This window comes from Xyrauchen texanus, chromosome 35, assembly GCF_025860055.1.
Source record: "Xyrauchen texanus isolate HMW12.3.18 chromosome 35, RBS_HiC_50CHRs, whole genome shotgun sequence".
Lineage (NCBI taxonomy): Eukaryota > Metazoa > Chordata > Actinopteri > Cypriniformes > Catostomidae > Xyrauchen > Xyrauchen texanus.
In genome coordinates, this window is record NC_068310.1 from 39,436,854 (window position 1) to 39,457,153 (window position 20,300).

The window sequence follows — 20,300 nt, forward strand, 5'->3', positions numbered from 1 at the left end:
GGAGGATTGATGATGATCTAGGGGTGCTTTAACAAGGCTGGAATCGGGCAGATTCGTCTTTGCTTAGGATGCATGAATCAAGCCACGTGCAAGGATATCCTGGAAGAAAACTTGACAATGTTCCCCAACTCTGAGGATTGGTTTTTCCAGTAGGACAATGCTCCATGCCACACAGACAGGTCAATCAAGGTGTGGATGGAAGAGCACCAGATCAAGACCCTGTCATGGCCAGCCCAATCTCCAGAACTGAACCCCATTGAAAACCTCTAGAATTTGATCAAGAGGAAGATGGATGTTCAGTTCGTAAAAGGAGGATCCGGGAACCAGAGTAACAAACAATAAAACTAATCAAACCGAACATCAAACTGAAAACACAGCAACATAAACACACACAGAGTGGCCGTGTCTTTCTCTCGTCATTGGCATCTGGCTTGCTCTTAAAACCAGTCTCTCCTCTCCAGGTTACCTTAAAAGATTTGCCTGTGATGTATGAGTCAAACCATCCAAGTGCAATTCCTGTGATGCCCAGGTCAGAAAGTGTGGACAGGAGAATCTGGTGGTTCACTGTGTTGAAAGCAGTAGACAAGTCAAGAAAGATATGAAAGTATTTTAAAGATTAATAAATGCTTTAAACATATTGTTGACTGTTAGTTCTTGTTAATTAATGTTAACAAATGTAACCATATTTTAAAGTGTTACCAATATAATAATAAACCCCATAATAATAATCATAGTAACACTCATTACACAACTCTAATCAAAATGTAAAATGTATATGTAATCTATTCTAATCTATTCTATATTATTTACACCAAACCACAAATTCTGTCCCATAAATGCAGCTGTGAAGTAAAGCCTCTTTCTTCTTGTGTAGAATCATCAGGTATTGTTGTGAATAAGGAAACCCCTCCCACTTTCATAGTTAACCAGGAAGAAATCTGAGACTGACACACCTGTTGATCTACAGTTTTAGATCACGTCTGACCTGAAGCTCATTCGACTGAAGAACACGGAATAATTTGATCAGGATTAGGACAGTAATATTTGGGATGCACATTATTGAAATGCTCTGCTGTGAATGTGAAACTCTTTGATTTAAAAACAGAATACTGAGTGTTAAAACGTGATTAGTAAACTGAAAGTGAAACTTTGAAGGATTTTGACGTGTGGCTCAGAAAATGGCGTCTACATCTTTTTCTGAGGAGGATTTCTCTTGTCCTGTGTGCTGTGATGTTTTTAAAAATCCTGTTGTCTTGTCCTGTAGTCACAGTGTGTGTGAAGAGTGTATTCAGACGTTTTGGGAAAGTAAAGGATCGAAAGAATGTCCAGTTTGCAGAAGTAGATCAACATTAGATCATCCTCCATTAAATCTGTCTTTGAAGAACCTGTGTGAGACTTTCTTACAGGAGAGAAGTCAAAGATCTTCATCAGGATGTGAAGCAGTCTGCAGTCTTCATGAAGAGAAACTCAAACTCTTCTGTCTCGATGATCAACAGCCGGTGTGTTTGGTGTGTCGAGATTCCAGAACACACACAAATCACAAATTCTGTCCTGTAGATGAAGCTGTCATCGATAATAAGGTCAGATCAATTATATTCAAAACATTTATTGAAACAGCACAACTTGCAGCATATTTTATGATTGCATATATGAACAAATAATTACAGACAGTAAATGAAGATTATTCTGGTCAAACTCATAATGATCTAAAAGCAGAACAGGGCTGGAAAGTAAGAACTCTTTATATTAAAATGTCCATTTCTTTCAGGAGAAACTCAAACCTGCACTAAAACCCTTACAGGAGAAACTGAGAATATTTGAGGAGTTTAAACAGAATTTGGATCAAACTGCAGAACATATTAAGGTTTGAATTAAACTGTGTAATTAAAGAGTGTGAAACATCCCATTTTTGGAAGTGTATATTGATATACAGTTTGACCATCAGATCTTTCTCTGAAATGTCTTTTGCTTCAGTTTCAGGCTCGACACACAGAGAGGAAGATTAATGAGGAGTTTGTGAAACTTCACCAGTTTCTAGATGATGAAGAGGCCGCCAGAATAACAGCACTGAGAGAGGAAGAGGAGCAGAAGAGTCAGATGATGAAGGAGAAGATTGAGAAGATGAGCAGACAGATTTCATCTCTTTCACACACAATCAGAGTCATAGAGGAGCAGATGACAGCTGAAGATCTTTCATTCCTACAGGTGGAAACAATGAACATTTATACAACTTCAATATTCATTATACTGGAGACAAATGTCAGTTTCAAACATTAAAAGCAAATTCAGTTTGGATGAATAATCTGTGTTTGTTTCTTTTTACAGAACTTGAAGAGCACAATGGAAAGGTTTGTATTGTGTTTCCTGTTTCTCTCTCGGTTCTGAACCCAAATCAACATGACTGACTCCTGAATGTTTTTCAGAACCCAGTGTACACCAGCAGATCCAGAGAACATTTCAGGAGTTCTGATCAATGTCCCAAAACATCTGAGCAACCTGAAGTTCACTGTGATACAGAAGATGCAGGAAAATGTTCAATACAGTGAGTTGAGAATACAACAATGAATTCATAATGATCATTTGTGTTATTTGATGTGTGTTTGAGTGTGTATCTGTCCTCTCTCTTCAGCTCCAGTGACTTTGGACCCAAACACTGCTGACTGTAATCTCGTTGTGTCTGATGATCTGATCAGTGTGAGATTCAGTGAAGAGGAACAGCTGCTTCCTGATAATACTGAAAGATTTTATATGTATCCGTCTGTTTTGGGTTCAGAGGGTTTTAATTCAGGGATTCACTGTTGGGATGTTCAGGTTGGAGACTGTACAAGCTGGTTTTTGGGTGTGATGACAGAATCTGCTCAGAGGAAGAAGAACATATTGTCCAGGAGTGGACTCTGGTGTGTGAGGTTTTATGATGGTAAATATGTTGCATTCATTTCACCTGATCAAGGAACTCGTGTCTCAGTGAAAGAGAAACTCCAGAGAATCAGAGTTCAGCTGGACTGTGACAGAGGAAAACTGTCATTCTCTGATCCTCTCACTAACACACACATACACACATTCACACACAGGTTTACTGAGAGAATATTTCCATTATTCTGTGTTTACTGTAAAATTTCTCCTCTGTTGATCTTACCAGTGAACTCCTCTGAAAAAAAGACTTAAGAATTAAATTACAGATAAAACTTCCATCCATCTTCAACTGCTTATCCGAAATCGGGTCGCGGGGGCAGCGGCTCCAGCAGGGGGCCCCAAAATTCCCTATCCCGAGTCACATTAACCAGCTCTGACTGCGGGACCCCGAGGCATTCCCAAGCCAGTGTGGAGATGTAATCTCTCCACCTAGTCCTGGGTCTTCCCCGAGGCCTCCTCCCAGCTGGACGTGCCTGAAACACCTCCCTAGGGAGGCGCCCAGGGGGCATCCTTACCATATGTCCAAACCACCTCAACTGGCTCCTTTAGACACAAAGGAGCAGCGGCTCTACTCCGAGCTCCTCTCGGATGACTGAGCTCCTCACCCTATCTCTAAGGGAGAAGCCCGCCACCCATGTGAGGAAACCCATTTCGGCCACTTGTACTCGCAACCTAGTTCTTTCGGTCATGATCCAGCCTTCATGACCATAGATGAGGGTAGGGTAATTGACCGGTAGATCGTGAGCTTTGCCTTCCGGCTGACAACGAATAGAGCGAGTGCAATACCGCCCCTGCTGCCCTGATTCTCCAGCCAACCTCCCGCTCCATTGTCCCCTCACTCGTGAACAAGACCCTGAGGTACTTGAACTCCTTCACTTGGGGCAATACCTCCTTCCCTACCGGGAGTACGCACTCCATCGTTTTCCTTCTGAGAACCATGGCTTCAGATTTAAAGGTTCTAATCCTCATCCCAGACATTTCACACTGCCAAGTGATCCAGTGAGAGCTGAAGGTCATGAACCAATGATGACATGAAGACCACATCATCTGAAAAAGCAGCGATGAGATCCCCAGCCCACCGAACCGCACACCTTCCCCACCCTGACTACACCTCGATATCCTGTCCGTGAATATCACAAACAGGATTGGTGACAAAGCACAGTCCTGGTGGAGACCAACCCCACATGGAACGAACTTGACTTTGTGCCGAGGACCCAGACACAGCTCTCTCTTTGGACGTACAGGGATTGGATTGCCCTAAAAAGTGACCTCCCCACCCCGCAGCACCTCCCACTGTATCTCCCGGGGGACCTGGTCATACGCCTTCTCCATATCCACAAAACACATGTAGATCGGATGGGCATACTCCCAGGCCCCCTCCAGGATCCTTGCGAGAGTAAAGATCTGGTCCGTCAATCCACGGCCAGGACAGAACCCGCATTGTTCCTCTTCAATCCGAGGTTCGACAATCGGCCGAACCCTCCTCTTCAGCACCTTGGAGTAATCTTTACCTGGGAGGCTGAGAAGTGTGATACCCCTGTAGTTGGCACACACTCTCTGATCCCCCTTTTTGAAGAGGGGAACCACCTGTTCTGCCACTCCTTAGGCACTGTCCCAGAATAAAAACTTGTATCTACAAAAGTTGAGTTTCTGTAGAAGACAGGCTACTCAAATGTTTCTTTGTAGCATCACCTGTTAATTCATTCATTCTGACATGTCTTAATGCTTTTTAATGATGCTGGCTAAGATGTAAATTCATATGGGAGATCAGTGATTTACTGTACATCTTAATAATGTGATCTCGGGTTGTTATTTATCATTATATGACAGATATTATGAAAAATGAAGTTCTCAAAATAATCATAATACAAATGCTAACTTATTGAAAGATGTATATTTAGACATTCTTTTCCCCTCTATTATCAGTTATAAATTCACTTACACACTGGTGTTTTAAAGACTGTTTTATAAAACATATAATCATCAAGTCATGGAAGCTTTTCAAGAGTTTTTAAGAAGTTTAAATTGTGTTTGCAAAATAAAAAGTACTATAAAAAATGTGTACTCATTATTGTTTTAACTCCAAACACTTTAAGTATATATCTTAATACTGATACACTAAAGTAAAATATAAAGTTGAGCTGGACTGTGACAGATAACTAACACACACACATGTTTACTAAGAGATTATTTCCATTGTTCAGTGTTGGTCGTGCCATTTCTTCTCAATTGATCTTACCAGAGAACTTCACAAAAAAAAAGACTCAAATAATTCCGTCTTAAATTAGTCTCTAAAGCACACAAAGTCAGAATAAGTTTGTTCCCCTTCTGTCACTCACTTGACGTTGTGTCGATGAAGTGACACTAGGAGTCGCTCTAGATCCCGAGACACCTTGAGATCTTTGAGAAAAGGCCAATGAGAATTAGGCGAATTGCCGATATAAATTTGCATGCCACTCCTCTGCATACGGATATAAAGGAGCCCTGGGCAGCGGATTTAATCAGATTTTTTTCTTCGGAGCCAAGCGTCATATGTCAGCGAGCTGAATACCACTGCAGTTCCATTCACCTTCACTGAAAGCTCTTCGAGCCTGCCTGTTGGATATAAGGCGCACTACCAGCGGTTTCTCTCCAGTCTAAACTTTTGCTGCAGATTACACCCCTGGGCGCTTCGACAGTGCTTTAAGAGCTATTTCCCCTCTAAAAAAAACAACTTTTCTTTTTTTTCATCGTGGACACGGTGAAGTTGCATGTCTTTTTCAAGATGACCTTCCGTCGCTGTGTCGTTTCTGGGTGCGATCTTTACCTCTCCGCTGTAGACGGCCACAATCGCTGCCTCGCGTGTCTGGGCACGGATCACATTGAGAAAACCTTTGTGGATGGTTCATGTTCTCGATGTGAGAACATCACCTTGGCAATATTGCGGTCCTACCTATGGGTACGAGGTCATCCTGGTTGATGCTGAAATCGATTTGGGGGCTTCAGCGGGTTTGGTTCTGTCGGGTAATTCCCAACGGACCACTCTCTCTCCAGTACGCATGTTTGCCTACACCCAGTTCTGGGATGCGATTGATGGCTCACTTCAATGCCAGCCTAACGTCTCTCTCTGGACTTGCGAGATGGATGAGATGTTGATTGCGTCATCGGAGAGTGTTCTGGTGACGTCAGATGCCGAGGACTCGACCGGACTGCCACCTTCGGGTGTGGCAGCCCAGTCTGAGGCGAACGCGGAGCTGACCACCTTGCTTGCCCAGGCCACCGCGAGTGTGGGGCTAGGGTGGATCCTTATGCCCACCCTCAAACTCTCGAGGCTTGACGACTGGTATCCGGGTTCGGCGTGCCGCCCGTGACCACGCCCACTCCAGTCCCCTCCTTCCCGGAAGTGCACAACGAGATGCGGTCATGGAGGGCACCATTTACTGCCTGGACATGATCCTTCGGCTCATCCGCTTTCACTACTCTCACGGGTGGCCGCTGAGAGGTATACCACGATACCCCATGTGGATAAGGCAAACTGATGACGAAAGCTTGCAGTGCCACTGGTCACGACGCCTCTGCCCTGCACGCTCCATCAGGCCAAAATGCTGATAAAGCTGCATGAGGGTAGTTCTGATCCTGGTGTGCTACAAGAGCTGCGCTCGGCAACCGCCCTTGCCCTCTATGTGACTAAGGTCACAGCGTGCGCACTCGGGCAGATGATGTCCACACTTGTGGCCCAGGAGCGCCACCTGTGGCTGAACTTTGTTGAGGTGAGGGAAGCAGAAAAAGCATGGTTCATGAATGCACCCATCTCCCAGGTCGGCCTCTTCGGCGACACTGGTGAGGACTTCGCCCAGCAGTTCTCGGCAGTGAGACAACAGATGGAGGCCACCCAGTGCATCTTGCCCTGACGTGTCTCAAGAGTGCACACCCCGTCTGTTTTCCGGCGTAGAGCCCCCCACCTTTTGGCTGCTCGCAAAGACTTTTTTTTTTCATTCATTTTGTAACCATCTATTAATTCCTTCTCTTGCCATTTCTGCTGTTAGAATACAAATAATTAAATCACACTTTTCAAAGAGTTTTATTCATGGTTGAAAATGTTTTAATTTCATTCAGCTGCATGTTTGAAACTGGAAAGAAAGGGATTTAAATAAACACATGTGAGTAATGCCATCAATGTAACACCCGGAGAACATGAACAGAGAATGAGTGAGAGTGAGTGTGTGTGTGTGTGTGTGTGTGTGTGTGTTATTTTTTGTTTTGTATGTCCCATTATTTTCAATGGAGATTCTCATTACTGAAATACAATGATTATTTTATTTTAATTAAAGGCAGAACAACAAAAACTACCATGATGTTTGTAAAAATTACAATGCCGGGGGCACCGTAGCAACGTAATCCCGCAACGCTTCTGTAAACAACAAACATGGCACCCGAGAAAGATTTTGCTATGACTTAAGAGCACGTGGATATGCTTGTTTTTCGCAACAAAATAATTAGGTACAATATAAACAAGATAACTATTATATGTCAAGTGTTATATTCGTCCTGTACGTTAACTGCTTCAGTCTACTTCATTAGTGGTTTCTTTTTCTTCCCTTTGAGTGAGCTTAAATGCTTACGTTAGCATCTTTTTTTGTTTTCACGCATTGCTTGTTTCAATACCAATTCTTAAGTAATGGATTAAACCACTGGAGTTGTATGTATTAAATCTATGCTTCTTTATTGTGCTTTTAAGAGCTTCAAAGTTCTGGTCACCATTCACTTGCATTTTATGGACCTACAGAGCTGAAATATTCTACTAAAAATCTTCATTTGTGCTCTGCAGAAAGAAAGGCATAAAAATCTGGAGTGGCATGAGAGTGAGTATATGATGAGAGAATTTTCATTTTTGTGTGAATTATTTCTTTAAGTAGCACATGGGGGGCCACATTTTCCTCCTTTTGAGATACAATATTCCACATTGATTTAGTTATTTTATCTTTTAAGCCCAGAAATAGTTGTGTTCTCATTCTTATTCATGATGCACAATGTTCTGAAATTTGTGACTGGTGGAATATTCTGCTGAAGTATTGCTGTACAAATGTTGATCTTTATAATGGCTAATCATAATTATAAATTATTTTCACATATACCATGTCTACTTTTCTGGTAATTTACATCTCTACATCTGGGGTCGGAATTATTAAAAACTAACAATATTTAAAAATATATTATTAAAAAATATCAATGTTTAATTCTAATTCATTAATACTTTTAAAGCTCCTCAAGTAATTCAGCCAAAAGTAGTGAGTGTTTATATCGTTTCCTTGTTGCTTGATTAATATCCTTTATGTGATATATAGCCTATTAGACACTGCTCAATTCACGCACATGTACACTTCAAGTCTGACTTTTTGTCCCACTGTTTAAAGTTCACTTTAGACATAAACGACTGCGTTTACATTAATACCTCATCAAGTCGGGCATTGGGGAATTATAAAGTGTATTTGATCATTTAGGCGCGTAACCGCATTCGCGATCTCGGAGCACACACGCATGCGCGTACAAGCATTAACCGACTGTCAATCAAACTGTGCGCAGCAACAGACGTCAGGAAATAAAAAGTAAATCTTTTATATTTCATATAGGCTAAATATAGAACACTACTCAAAAGTTTTATCGAGGACATTTCTCTTTTTTTCTGATAAACATCTAGATAATAATCTCTCAGAGCAGCCCAATAATCTCAGTGATAGATAGTTAAATTACAGGCTATGTTATAGACACGGAATTTAGTAAGCCGAAATATGAAATTTACCTCAATATGTGTCTTCAAATAAACTCACATGACACTGTCAAGCAATTGGCCTTTTTCACAGCGAAAATCTCTTTTAAGTGTGGCCGTGATGTTCAGCTGTTGAACTGTGAGTCATTCTCCACATCCATAACAGATGCCGCCAAATCTGCAGCTGCCGTTAAAATTTGTTACGTGTGATTTGATTTGACAGGAGTCACGAGACTCTCCTAGCCAATCACGTTGATAGATAAAAATAAATTCAGGATAGGGAATAGCGAACACAGACGGTGTGAAAATAGCGCAGTAAAAGTACAGTTACAGCATTTAAAATGTGCTTAATTCAAAGTAAAAGTATACCATTTTAAACTACTTATAAATGTACAATTATTTGGAAAAAAGTAGTTAATTATAGCACCGTGAGTATTTGTAATTCGATACTTTACACACCCCTTGTAGTTATACGAGCGACCATGGAGCGCTATTGTACGTAAACAATGACTGACGGGTTCACTTCATGTCACTAACTTCTCATGTTACACACAAAAATGATCTTTTGCCACAACCTGCTGGCTAACATATGTAATGTTAAAAAATTTAATAAAAAATGCATGTAAGAGACACTTATACAGTAAATCTTAACACATATGCACCACTACTCTTACATGTTAGTTTAGAACAGCATGAACACAAGCGGAGTGATACACACACAGTGAAGCATCCGAGTGCTGATAGTGTCACACCATCAGTGCTCATGGAACATCTCTTATCCAATCAGACTCGAGGACTGGAAATAACTGTTGTATAGCCTATATATATATTTATATATTTATTATGACTGTCGATTTAACGCGTTAATTCAGTGCGATTAATTTGACTAAAAATAACGCGTTAAAAAACACCATTGATCGCAATGCCCCCGGAATGTAATAAGGAAGATTCCTGAGAAAAGTTGGCTTGTAAGTTTGTAGTACCACCTGTTTACTCCAGAAAGCAGTAAGTGAAACTTCAGCTGTTTGAGCAACACACAGTTTATACAGTGAAGAAACAATTATGGAGTGCAAATGTGATCTAAGAGCTCTCAAGATGTGTTCTAAGTATTAAACTATATTTAACTTGACTCAGTGACCTAAAAATGTATGTTTATGATGCGACGCACCTGAGATGCGACACAAGCATGTCTGACGCAGGTGCTCATTGACAGGTCCTTAAACAAGCCCTCATAAATCTCCAAATGATTGACAAATTGATTTGTGAAATGGATTACTGTGAACTATATGCCAATGAATGACTTGTGATAAATAATATGGTAGTAAACAATACATTGTATTTTAAAGCCGCTTTTTGTATTGTCTTATTGATGATTAACTATTCTGCCACAAGAATCTAATGCATTTTAATTATCAGATTTTTTTATTTATATATATATATATATGTAGAAGGAACAAAAATCAGAGGGAACATTGGTGCCACTCATAAATGGCACCTGTCTGTGAACTTTAAATGCAGATTGTGGCATGGGGAGCGTGGTTGGTCTGCAGGAGAAAGAGAGTGGTAAGGCTCGTCACTGATTCATAATTATCCCTAACACCTGTCTCTCATTATAGTGATGGCAGAGGAAGACTGGATGTTGCACTGGCCTGAGTCAGCGGTGGGTGCATGTGGCATGGGGAGCATTCCTCCATACAGAATCTCTCCAGATCCTTCAAATTCAGAGGTTCATGCTGGTGGACTCGCCTCTTCAGTTCACCCCACAGGTTTTCTATGGGGTTCAGGTCAGAGGACTGGGATGGCCATGGCAGAACCTTGATTTTTTGGTCAGTGAACCATTTTAGTGTGGATTTTGATGTGTGTTTTGGATCATTGTCCTGTTGGAAGATCCAACCACGGCCCATTTTTAGCTTTATGATAGAGTCAGGTTTTGATTTAGTATCTGTTGGTATATGATAGAGTCCATGATGCCATGTATCCAAACAAGATGTCCAAGACCTCTGATAAAAACAGCCCCACAATGTAAAGGTCCACCACCATATTTAACAGTGGGCATGAGGTACTTTCCATATGGTAACTTCTCTGTGTGTGTCAAACCCATCTCTGGTGCTTGTTGCCAAAAAGCTCTATTTTTGTTTCATCTGACTACAAACCCAGTCCCATTTGATGTTCCAGTAGTGTCTGGCAAACTGAAGACGTTTGAGTTTGTTGTCATATGAGAGCAGAGGCTTTTTTCTTGAAACTCTCCCAAACAACCTGTTATGATGTAGGTGACGTCTGATTGTAAGTTTTGGAGACTTTCTGACACTAAGACTCAACTCATTTCTGCAATTCTCCAGCTGTGATCCTTGGACATTCTAAGGCCACTTAAACCATCTTCCTCACCCTGCATGGAGACAATATAGACACACGTCCTCTTCCAGGCCGATTCGTGACATTTCCAGTTGAATGGAACTTCTTAATTATTGCCTAGATGGTAGAAATGGGCATTTTCACATTTCAGAATTATATTCTTTGCTCTTACCCATTGTGATGGATGAATTTGGCATGTCTGTTACCTCATATTTATACCCCTGTGAAACAGGAAGTCATGGCTGAACAATTTCATGTTCCTTGTCACCCAGGTGTTTGAAAATTGTAAAATATGAATAGAAATATACTTCATATATATTTTACTCATAAGTAATTTATAGGAATGTGGAAATAATTGTCATATGTGTTTTGGAGAAAAATATTTAATTATGAGATTTCCCCTTTCAATTATTTTACTTCAATTAAAGGTTAGATTTTAGTGAACATTTTAAATGAAAGATCAACGAAGGATAAACAATAACACAATGTACAGCCTTCTTTGCTCATACAGTATTTACAAAGGGTGCCAATATTAGTGGAGGGCAATGCACATAGTTTACATATTCTATATAAATACATTTAAACTGACCAATCAGCAGATTAGCCATAAACCCCAACTGTATAATCAATTTTGGCACATTTTGTTGATATCTCCTTTTTTTGTTTCATGGTACAAAGAAAGTCATATGGGTTTGGAACATTATGAGGGTCAGAACATTATTACAGTATTTTCATTTTGGAGGAACTATCCCTTTAATGGGAGGACTTTGAGTAAAGACAGATCATTAGTGATTTTATTAAGAATACTGTGAGAACTGGAGCTTTTAATAAGCTGGATCTTTATATAAAACAACAGCAAACAATAAATTTACATTACTATTACTATTAGTGCTCATCATTCAAATAAATGATTCATGTTTGTTTCAATCAATGTGTGAGCAGATAAGAGAGACACATGATGAACTTCACAGACATTCAGAGGTGCTTTTGCTCAGTCTTGTGACTCATTCTTGTAATGGAAAGACAGTTTAGGAGTGAGAGGAATATAACTCGTTCATCTGGTTCATCCAGATCAACTGCTGTGATTGAACTTTCTATTCTTCTGTCTTCATTTGCCTGTTACAAACACTGACTTAATGTGCCAGTGTTTGATTTGATTCATTATACTGTAATTGATCTCAAGGTCAGTATTGAAGCTGTCCATCTGTGTTTATAGAATGTACATAATTTTGCAATTCACACCACAGATTATATATCTTATTTTTATTTCATTGAAGCAGTGAAGTAAAGCCTCTCTCCAGGTCAACAAAACAATTCATACAGTATTTGGGTGTTCTTGTGTATAAGCAAACTCCGCCCACTGTCAAAGGTTAAAACTGAGACTGACACACCTGTTTATCAGCATTTCTAGTTCACCTGTCTCTCAGTCGAGTGAAAACACAGAATATTCTGGAGAAGATTATTGATCATTCTGATGCATGTTTTTGGATGTGAAGCTTTTTGATTTGAAACAGAATAATAAGAGTTCAGACCAACAACTGGAGAAAGTGAAACTTTGAAGATTTTTATTTGTAATTTCAAAAATGGCGTCTAAATGTTTTTCTGAGGAGGATTTCTCTTGTCCTGTGTGCTGTGATGTTTTTAAAAATCTTGTTGTCCTGTCCTGTAGTCACAGTGTGTGTGAAGAGTGTATTCGGAAGTTTTGGGAAAGTAAAGGATCGAAAGAATGTCCAGTTTGCAGAAGAAGATCATCAAAGGATCATCCTACATTAAATCAGGTTTTGAAGAAACTGTGTGAGACTTTCTTACAGGAGAGAAGTCAAAGATCTTCATCAGGATGTGAAGCAGTCTGCAGTCTTCATGAAGAGAAACTCAAACTCTTCTGTCTCGATGATCAACAGCCGGTGTGTTTGGTGTGTCGAGATTCCAGAACACACACAAATCACAATTTCTGTCCTGTAGATGAAGCTGTCATCGATAATAAGGTCAGATCAATTATATTCAAAATATTTATTGAAACAGCACAACTTGCAGCATACTTTATGATTGCATATATGAACAAATAATTACAGACAGTAAATGAAGATTATTCTGGTCAAACTCATAATGATCTAAAAGCAGAACAGGGCTTTAAAGTAAGAACTCTTTATATTAACATGTCCATTTCTTTCAGGAGAAACTCAAAACTGCACTAAAACCCTTACAGGAGAAACTGAGAATATTTGAGGAGTTTAAACAGAATTTGGATCAAACTGCAGAACATATTAAGGTTTGAATTAAACTGTGTAATTAAAGAGTGTGAAACCACATTTTTGGAAGTGTATATTGATATACAGTTTGACCATCAGATCTTTCTCTGAAATGTCGTTTGTTTCAGTTTCAGGCTCGACACACAGAGAGGAAGATTAGTGAGCAGTTTGAGAAACTTCACCAGTTTCTACATGATGAAGAGGCCGCCAGAATAACAGCAGTGAGAGAGGAAGAGGAGCAGAAGAGTCAGATGATGAAGGAGAAGATTGAGAAGATGAGCAGACAGATTTCATCTCTTTCACACACAATCAGAGTCATAGAGGAGCAGATGACAGCTGAAGACCTTTCATTCCTACAGGTGGAAACTATGAACATTTATACAACTTCAATATTCATTATACTGGAGACAAATGTCAGTTTCAAACATTAAAAGCAAATTCAGTTTGGATGAATAATCTGTGTTTCTTTCTTTTTACAGAACTTGAAGAGCACAATGGAAAGGTTTGTATTGTGTTTCCTGTTTCTCTCTGGTTCTGAACCCAAATCAACACGACTGACTCCTGAATGTTTTTCAGAACCCAGTGTACACCAGCAGATCCAGAGAACATTTCAGGAGTTCTGATCAATGTCCCAAAACATCTGAGCAACCTGAAGTTCACTGTGATACAGAAGATGCAGGAAAACGTTCAATACAGTGAGTTGAGAATACAACAATGAATTCATAATGATCATTTGTGTTATTTGATGTGTGTTTGAGTGTGTATCTGTCCTCTCTCTTCAGCTCCAGTGACTTTGGACCCCAACACTGCTGACTGTAATCTCGTCGTGTCTGATGATCTGATCAGTGTGAGACTCAGTGAAGAGAAACAGCTGCTTCCTGATAATACTGAGAGATTTGATATGTATGAGTGTGTTTTGGGTTCAGAGGGTTTTAATTCAGGGATTCACTGTTGGGATGTTCAGGTTGGAGACTGTACATGCTGGTTTTTGGGTGTGATGATAGAATCTGCTCAGAGGAAGAATGACATATTCTCCAGGAGTGGATTCTGGTGTGTGGGGTTTTATGATGGTGAATATGTTCCATTAATTTCACCTGATCAAGAATTTGACGTCTTGGTGAAAGAGAAACTCCAGAGAATCAGAGTTCAGCTGGACTGTGACAGAGGAAAACTGTCATTCTCTGATCCTCTCACTAACACACACATACACACTTTCACACACACGTTTACTGAGAGAATATTTCCATTGTTCGGTGTTGGCTGTGACATTTCTCCTCTGTTGATCTTACCAGTGAACTCCTCTGAAAAAAATGACTTAAGAATGAAATTAAAGATAAAACTTGTATCTACAAAAGTTTAGTTCCCCTTCTGTCAATCACTCGACGTTGTGTCGAATGAAGTGACACAAGGGGTCTTCCTTGGATGCCGAATTGTACCTCTGAACCTGAGAAAAGGGCAATGTCAAGTAGGCAGACAGAATTTGCTTGCCCCGCCCCGGACATAAAGGGAAGCGGGGCAGAGAATGCCAGTCACAATTTTTCTTCGTAGCCGAATGGTTGTGCAGCAAGCAGCTGAGATTCACTCCTGTTCCACTCACCTCTACTAGCGAGAAGCATTGCTGTTGGATCCGCACGGCGCATTTCCAGCAGGTGTCTCTCTCTCTGCATGCTGTGCAGTTCACACCCCTGGGCACTTCAACAGCGCTTTCTTTCTGTTTAAAAGAGTGTCTCCTCCTAAAAGAGTTGTAGTTCCTCTAAAAGAGTCTGAGTTTTCCACTAGTTTTTCCAAAAGAGCAACACACAGCGGCGTTGAACGTCCTTTTCAGAACGTGTCTTTTTCAAGATGCCTTTCCGCCTCTGTGTAGTTCCTGGATGGGGTTGATTTCTCTCAACTTCTGACGGTCATAAAAGCTGCCTCGTGTGCCTGGGCTGCGAGCACACGCAGGCAGCGTTTTATGAATGGTTCATGTTCTCAGTGCGAGAACATAGCCATGGCAACATTGCGGTCGCGGCTCACGAGAGAAAGCCACTTTAGCCGCCCCCGCATCATTCCTTCTTTCCACAGGATTGAGGACGACTCGGCTAGCGATGAAGGCAACTTGGGGATAACAATGGGCTCAGTTTCGCCGGGTAAATCCCCACGAACCACCCGCCCCCGGCAGCCCCGAAATTGGATGACGACATTGCCGCTGCATCGGAGAGTGTCACAACGGCATCTGATGCTAATGACTCATCTGGGTTTCCACCTTCGGGTCTGCTCGCTCAGTCTGAGGCCGACGCGCAGATGTCCGTAATGCTTTCCTGGGCCGCTGTGAGTGCGAGGCTGGACTGGAACCCCCGTCCTCCCCACAGCCTTCGCGGCATGACGACCGGTACCTCGGCACGGCTCACAGCCACGCCCCCCCCCCGGTACTATTCTTCCCGGAAGTGCATGACGAGCTGACACGGTCGTGGAGGGCACATTTCACTGCCCGTAACCGACCCCCTCGCTCGTCCGCTCTCACTACCCTGGATGGCAGAGCGGCCCACGGGTACACAGGAGTCCCCCAGGTGGATAGGGTGGTTGCAATCCATCTGTGCCCAGAGAACACTGCCACTTGGCGGGACCGCCCGGTACTCCCCTCTAGAGACTGTAGGATGATGTCATCACTGACCTCCAAAGCCTACAGTGCCTCCGGACAGGCCGCCTCCGCCCTGCATGCCATGGCTCTCCTGCAGGTCCATCAAGCCAAGGCACTTAAAGATCTGCACCTTGGTAGTCCCGATCACGATGTGCTGCAGGATCTGCGCTCTGCCACCGACCTTGCTCTCAGAGCCACGAAGGTCACAGTGCAGGCACTCAGGTGGGCAATGGCCACCCTCATGGTCCAGGAGCGCCACCTTTGGCTGAACAATGTCGAGATGCGCGACGTTGACAAGGCTAAGTTTCTCAACGCCCCCGTCTCCCAGCTTGACTTCGCCCAGCAGTTCTCAGTGGTGAAGAAGCAGATGGAAGCGATTTCACACATCATGCCATGGCGCCGCCCAACCAGCGTGCACCCCCGTCTCCAGGACCCCTTCCCGGACCAGAAAATCTCCAAAGCGCTCCTGAGAGGGGCAACCCAGGCAGTCGGATGTTTGTTCTGAAGATGGTACCAAGACCACACTGTCCCCTGGTGGAAGGCTGGGAGGAGAATCCTTGTTTTCCTTATTTTCATTTGCCGCACCCTCTCCGGGTTGCGGTATCCACATGTTCAATAAAAGAGTGATTTCCCCACTCCCTGGGTCATCCAGCCGGTGTGGGCCATTCTCACGACACCCCGGCCCTAAAACTCTACAGTCACGGTTCCCCAGATGCAGCTCCCTCGCCTCCGGCCCCGCGACTGCTCATCCCCGGCAGGCCAGCGCTGATGAGTTCCGAAGGCGCCTCCTTTGGACCTCTTCCTCAGTCTCTAACCTGTCCCCTGCTGGGTGCGTGGAGCAAGGCAAGTGCTTTGAGTCTTCTCAGCACTCGAGCGCTCTTTTGCCTCCCGACGCATTATTACCTGCTCCCCCCGCCGCGAAGCCCCGCCCGGTATGTCAAAAATTATCTTCCAGTTAGTGCCCCTCGCACGGAGTTTGGATGCGTGGCTCTCACTTCCCAATCCGTCGCGTTGGTTGGCCAGGACCATCCGACTCGGCTACGCGATTCAGTTCGCCCGGCTCCCGCCTCGTTTCAGCAGTATTCGCTCCACTCTTGTGCGTGGCCAACAAGCCAGTTTAGTTCTGCAAGTTCTCAACCGGGCTTTGTACAGAGTCCTGTTCAAAATGCTCACGCAGAAACAGATTCTCACCTGCGTTCGACAGCTAGATTAGTTCGCGGTGGTAGACTTAAAGGACGCATACTTCCACGTCTCTATTCTGCCACAACACCGACCTTTCTTACGGTTCGCGTTTGACGGCCAGGCGTATCAGTACAAGGTCCTCCCCTTCGGCCTATCCCTCGCTTCGAGCCCGGCACAGCGGTTCCTCTAAAACAATTCCAGAGGCTCCTGGTGCATATGGCATCCTCGGGTTAATGCATATGGGACCTCTACAGCACTGGCTACAGACTCGAGTCCCGAGATGAGTATGGCGGGACGGCACACACCGTGTGACATTCACCCCTTCCTGCCGTCAGACTTTCAACCCTTGGACAGACCTCTGCTTTCTGCGCAAGTATGCATATCCCCCAGTGAGCCTTCTTGCATCGGTGCTGTGCAAGATCAGGGAGGACGAGGAACAGGTCATCCTGGTGGCCCCCTACTGGCCCACCCGCACCTGGTTCTCGGATCTCACTCTCCTCACGACAGCCCCTCCCTGGAAAATTCCCCTGAGGAAGGACCTTCTTTCCACCTGCTGTCGTAGATACGATAGGCCCTCCTGATCGCGTTAGCCTCCATCAAGAGGGTTGGAGACCTGCAAGCGTTCTCTGTCAGCGACACCTGCCTGGAGTTCGGTCTGGCGCTTTCTCACGTTATCCTGAGACCCCAACCGGGCTACGTGGCCAAGGTTCCTACAACCCTTTTCAGGGACCAGGTCGTAAACCTGCAAGCGCTGCTTTGGGAGGAGACAAACCCAGCCCTTTCGTTGCTGTGTCCGGTGCGTGCTTTGTGTACCTATTTGGACCGCACGCAGAGCTTTAGATGTTCTGAGCAGCTCTTTGTCTGCTTTGGCGGACGGTGGAAAGGGAACAGCATCTCCAAACAGAGGTTAGCCCACTGGGTCGTTGATGCTATTCACACCCAGGTGAATCACACCCAGGTCATGCCCGCCCCCTTGCGGGTTAGAGCACACTCTACTAGAAGTGTGGCATCCTCATGGGCACTGATCCATGGCACCTCCCTAGCAGACATCTGCAGAGCAGCGGCTGGGCAACACCCAATACCTTTGCCAGGTTTTACAATCTGAGGGTAGAGTCGGCCTCGTCCCGTGTTTTGTCAGGTCCGAGCCGGTAGAACTCGTAATGTGGCACAACCGACCGGGTTTTTCCGCTTGCACCTTGCGCCCTTCACCAAGTTGATCCAGTGCGCCTTCTGTCCCAGTTTAGCCACTGAGCGTCGCTGCCTGGATGTTTCTCCTCCCTAGTCCTCTGGCCCGCAAATTCAGCGGAGCAATTCGCGGCCAGACCCACTACGAGTTTCAATGCTCTGTACTGGGGTCGGGCTCCACGGGCATAGTTCCCTCTCCAGGCTAACTCCCTGTGATGTATTTTGCACGGTACGGTCCCCCTTGTCAGCGGACCCGCATTTCCCCCAGGGAGTCCCGCTGCCCCGGCCGCCGTGCTTGTAGAGTCCCCCCTCATTAGGCTGGACCTACCAACTGGGCAGGGCGTGGCCTCCGCAGGGTCTTTCCCTCCTGAAAGAATAGGAAATTTGCGGACCGGACAGCTACCTTGCCTCCAGCCTCGCCTACAGCCCCGGCACGCCAGCGCTGACGAGTTCTGAAGACGCCCCCTTAGGCCTCTTCCTCAGTCTCTAAATCTGCGTCCTATGTGAGAGACATAGTGAGAGAGAAGCCGCGGCTGCTAGGCTTGCTCCCATGCTAGGCATGTAACACCATTTTCCCCCCTCAGGGGTGCGGGAACCCTAAGGTTTGTATGCAAAAAATAAAAAAAGGAGTTGGGGGCGTTGGGGAGGGCCAGCACAGGCGCCTCTAGCACGCAATAGCCTGTTGTGCACCTGTTTCAACAGTCACGTAACACGGTCAGTGTGTGCCGCTTTTCTATGGACCCCTTGTGTCACTTCAATCGACACAACGTCGAGTGAGTGACAGAAGGGGAACGTCATGGTTACTGTCGTAACCTCCGTTCCCTGAGGGAGGGAACGAGACATTGTGTCCCTCCTGCCACAGCACTAGACCTAGCGCTGTAAAAGGCCGTGCTTCATTTTCGGCTCCTCCGTGCAAAATCCTGACTGGCATTCGCTGCCCCGCTTCCCTTTATTCCCGTATGTCCGGGTGGGGCATGCAAATTCTTGACATGGCCTTTTCTCAGGTTCAGATGTACGATTCAGCGTCCAAGGAAGACCCCTTGTGTCACTTCATACAAGACAACATCTCGTTCCCTCCCTCGGGGAACAGAGATTACGACAGTAACCATGACGTTTCTGTAGAAGTCAGACTAATCAAATGTGTCTTTGTAGAATCACCTGTTAATTCATTTATTCTGACGTTTTAATGCTTTTTAATGATGCTGGCTAAGATGTGAATTCATATGGGAGATCAATGATTTACTGTACATCTTAATAATGTGATCTCGGGTTGTTATTGATCATTATATGACAGATATTATGAGCAATAAGTATCATTTGTGTTTGCAAAATAAAAAGTACCATGAAAAATGTGTTTTATTGTTTTAACTCCAAACACTCACATTTATAACTTAATCTGATACAATAATGTTAAATATAGAGTTGAGCTGGACTGTGACAGATAACTGACACACACACACACACACACACACACACACGTTTACTAAGAGAATATTTCCATTGTTCATTGTTGATCGTGACATTAAGATGAATAATTTCACAGGGTTACAAACACATATGTGTATGCGTGTGTGTGTTTGTGCGTGTGTGTGTGTGTGTAAGTGTGTGCGTATGTGTGTATGCGTGTGTGCATTTATGTGTGTGAGTTGTGTGTGTGCGTATGTGTGTATGCGTGTGTGCATTTATGTGTGTGAGTTGTGTGTGTGAGTGAGTGTGTTGTGTGTGTGTGTGTGTGTGTGTGTGTGTGTGAGAGTGAGTGAGTGTTGTGTGTGTGTGTGTGTGTGAGTGAGTGTTGATAACAGGTAAGTAACACACTGAAAAGTAGTTTTCTACTGCAGTAGAGCGAAACGTGAGTCCAAGAAACCTTCAACAAGTCTAGACGCTGACTTCTTCTTTTATTTGAATGGCGGATGGTATCATGAACACATCTGCCACATACTGTTCAGTTTAATGCATCGAATTCCATTCCTTTCTCTTAATCCATATGATAATCATTAATAATAATAATAAAAATACTCATTTACCCCAGGTCTAGATCCATCATGACCCAGGT

General features: G+C 43.7%; 1 protein-coding gene across 3 annotated transcripts; it reads left to right on the forward strand.

The window, feature by feature from the left end:
• The first annotated feature begins 819 nt into the window (after positions 1–819).
• Positions 820–19,587, forward strand: LOC127628616 (E3 ubiquitin-protein ligase TRIM39-like). Of its 3 annotated transcripts, none has more exons than XM_052105393.1 (6): positions 820–1,580; positions 1,769–1,864; positions 1,975–2,205; positions 2,326–2,348; positions 2,424–2,542; positions 2,630–4,952. In XM_052105393.1, exons 1-6 carry the CDS (start codon positions 1,179–1,181, stop codon positions 3,163–3,165), a joined length of 1,407 nt encoding a protein of 468 aa, XP_051961353.1. In that variant the 5' UTR covers positions 820–1,178; the 3' UTR covers positions 3,166–4,952. The 3 variants fall into 3 exon arrangements, with proteins under 3 accessions (XP_051961353.1, XP_051961352.1, XP_051961351.1); XM_052105392.1 differs by lacking the exons at positions 1,769–1,864; positions 1,975–2,205; positions 2,326–2,348; positions 2,424–2,542; positions 2,630–4,952 and adding exons at positions 13,185–13,280; positions 13,389–13,619; positions 13,740–13,762; positions 13,837–13,955; positions 14,043–19,587 and having other exon boundaries at positions 882–1,580; XM_052105391.1 differs by lacking the exons at positions 820–1,580; positions 1,769–1,864; positions 1,975–2,205; ... (1 more) ...; positions 2,424–2,542; positions 2,630–4,952 and adding exons at positions 12,428–12,996; positions 13,185–13,280; positions 13,389–13,619; ... (1 more) ...; positions 13,837–13,955; positions 14,043–19,587.
• Positions 19,588–20,300: the final 713 nt, after the last annotated feature.

Bases quoted from the DNA above. Each gene is read 5' to 3' on its own strand.
- LOC127628616 (XM_052105392.1), top strand. From the start codon at position 1,179: ATGGCGTCTACATCTTTTTCTGAGGAGGATTTCTCTTGTCCTGTGTGC. The intron at 1,581-13,184 runs GTCAGATCAATT...CATTTCTTTCAG, and splicing joins AAGCTGTCATCGATAATAAG to GAGAAACTCAAAACTGCACT. The intron at 13,281-13,388 runs GTTTGAATTAAA...CGTTTGTTTCAG, and splicing joins AAACTGCAGAACATATTAAG to TTTCAGGCTCGACACACAGA.